The sequence below is a fragment of the Gekko japonicus genome, unplaced genomic scaffold (genome assembly GCF_001447785.1).
Source record: "Gekko japonicus isolate JY-2015 unplaced genomic scaffold, Gekko_japonicus_V1.1 scaffold275, whole genome shotgun sequence".
NCBI lineage: Eukaryota > Metazoa > Chordata > Lepidosauria > Squamata > Gekkonidae > Gekko > Gekko japonicus.
The window spans coordinates 805301-806127 of NW_015170895.1; the positions used below are offsets into that span (position 1 = coordinate 805301).

General features: G+C 60.7%; 1 protein-coding gene across 1 annotated transcript in view; it reads left to right on the forward strand.

The window, feature by feature from the left end:
- Positions 1-442: 442 nt before the first annotated feature.
- ADAMTS7 (ADAM metallopeptidase with thrombospondin type 1 motif 7) overlaps positions 443-827 on the forward strand; it is a 68719-nt gene continuing 68334 nt past the window's right edge. Inside the window, exon 1 of the mRNA XM_015418495.1 lies at positions 443-446. Coding sequence (XP_015273981.1) covers positions 443-446 — 4 coding nt within the window. The remainder of the gene's footprint in view (positions 447-827) is intronic.

Below are 827 nucleotides of genomic sequence, written 5' to 3' on the forward strand. Positions count from 1 at the left end.
ACTACCCGAAGGTGTCTCAGAGGGGCTTACAAACTCCTTTCCCTTCCCTTCCCCTCCCCACCACAGACACCCTGTGAGGGAGGTGGGGCTGAGAGAGCTCTGACGGAAACTGCTCTTTTTCAAGGACAGCTGTGCCAGCCAGACCTTGTGGCTTGCCCAAGGTCACATCAGCAGGTGCAAGTGGAGGAGTGGGGGCTCAAACCCGGTTCTCCCAGATTAGAGTCCGTGCACTTAACCACGACACCAAGCAGACTAGGCACATGCTTAGGGCGCCAGGGCCAAAGGGGGCACCACAAAGTTGGGGAAAGGGTGAGAAGCTTAGTCTGTACAGTCTATTGTGTTATCCTATGAATACATTTCTGAATTGCTGCAACCTGGTCAGACAGGCCAACCATGGAAATGGACTGGGGGGTCAGTGTGGGAAGGAGGGGGGGGCACGGAGATGGGTCAGTGCTGAGGGCACCAGGGAGCCTTAAACTGCCCCTGCCCACAGGAGATGGGCTTTCTGCTTGGCTTGGGTGCTTTAAATGCCAAACCTGTGGCTGGGGTGTGTGTGGGTGTGGGTGTCCCCTGCCACTGAGGTTGTGTTAGGAAATTCCTGGAGATTTGGGGGTGGCGCCTGAGGGGCAGGGTTTGGAGGGGGGGGGACCTCCGCTGGGGTATTGCCATGCCACAGAGCCCACCCTCTGGCGGTGCCAGGCCCTCCCCCAGGGGCTCCCGTCCCCGTCGCCTGGAGACCAGTGCCCCTTCCAGGCCCCACCGGGAGGCTGGCAACGGCTGCGCGTCTTCCACGCCCGCCCCTGTGACGACCCCTTTCTTGGGGGGGG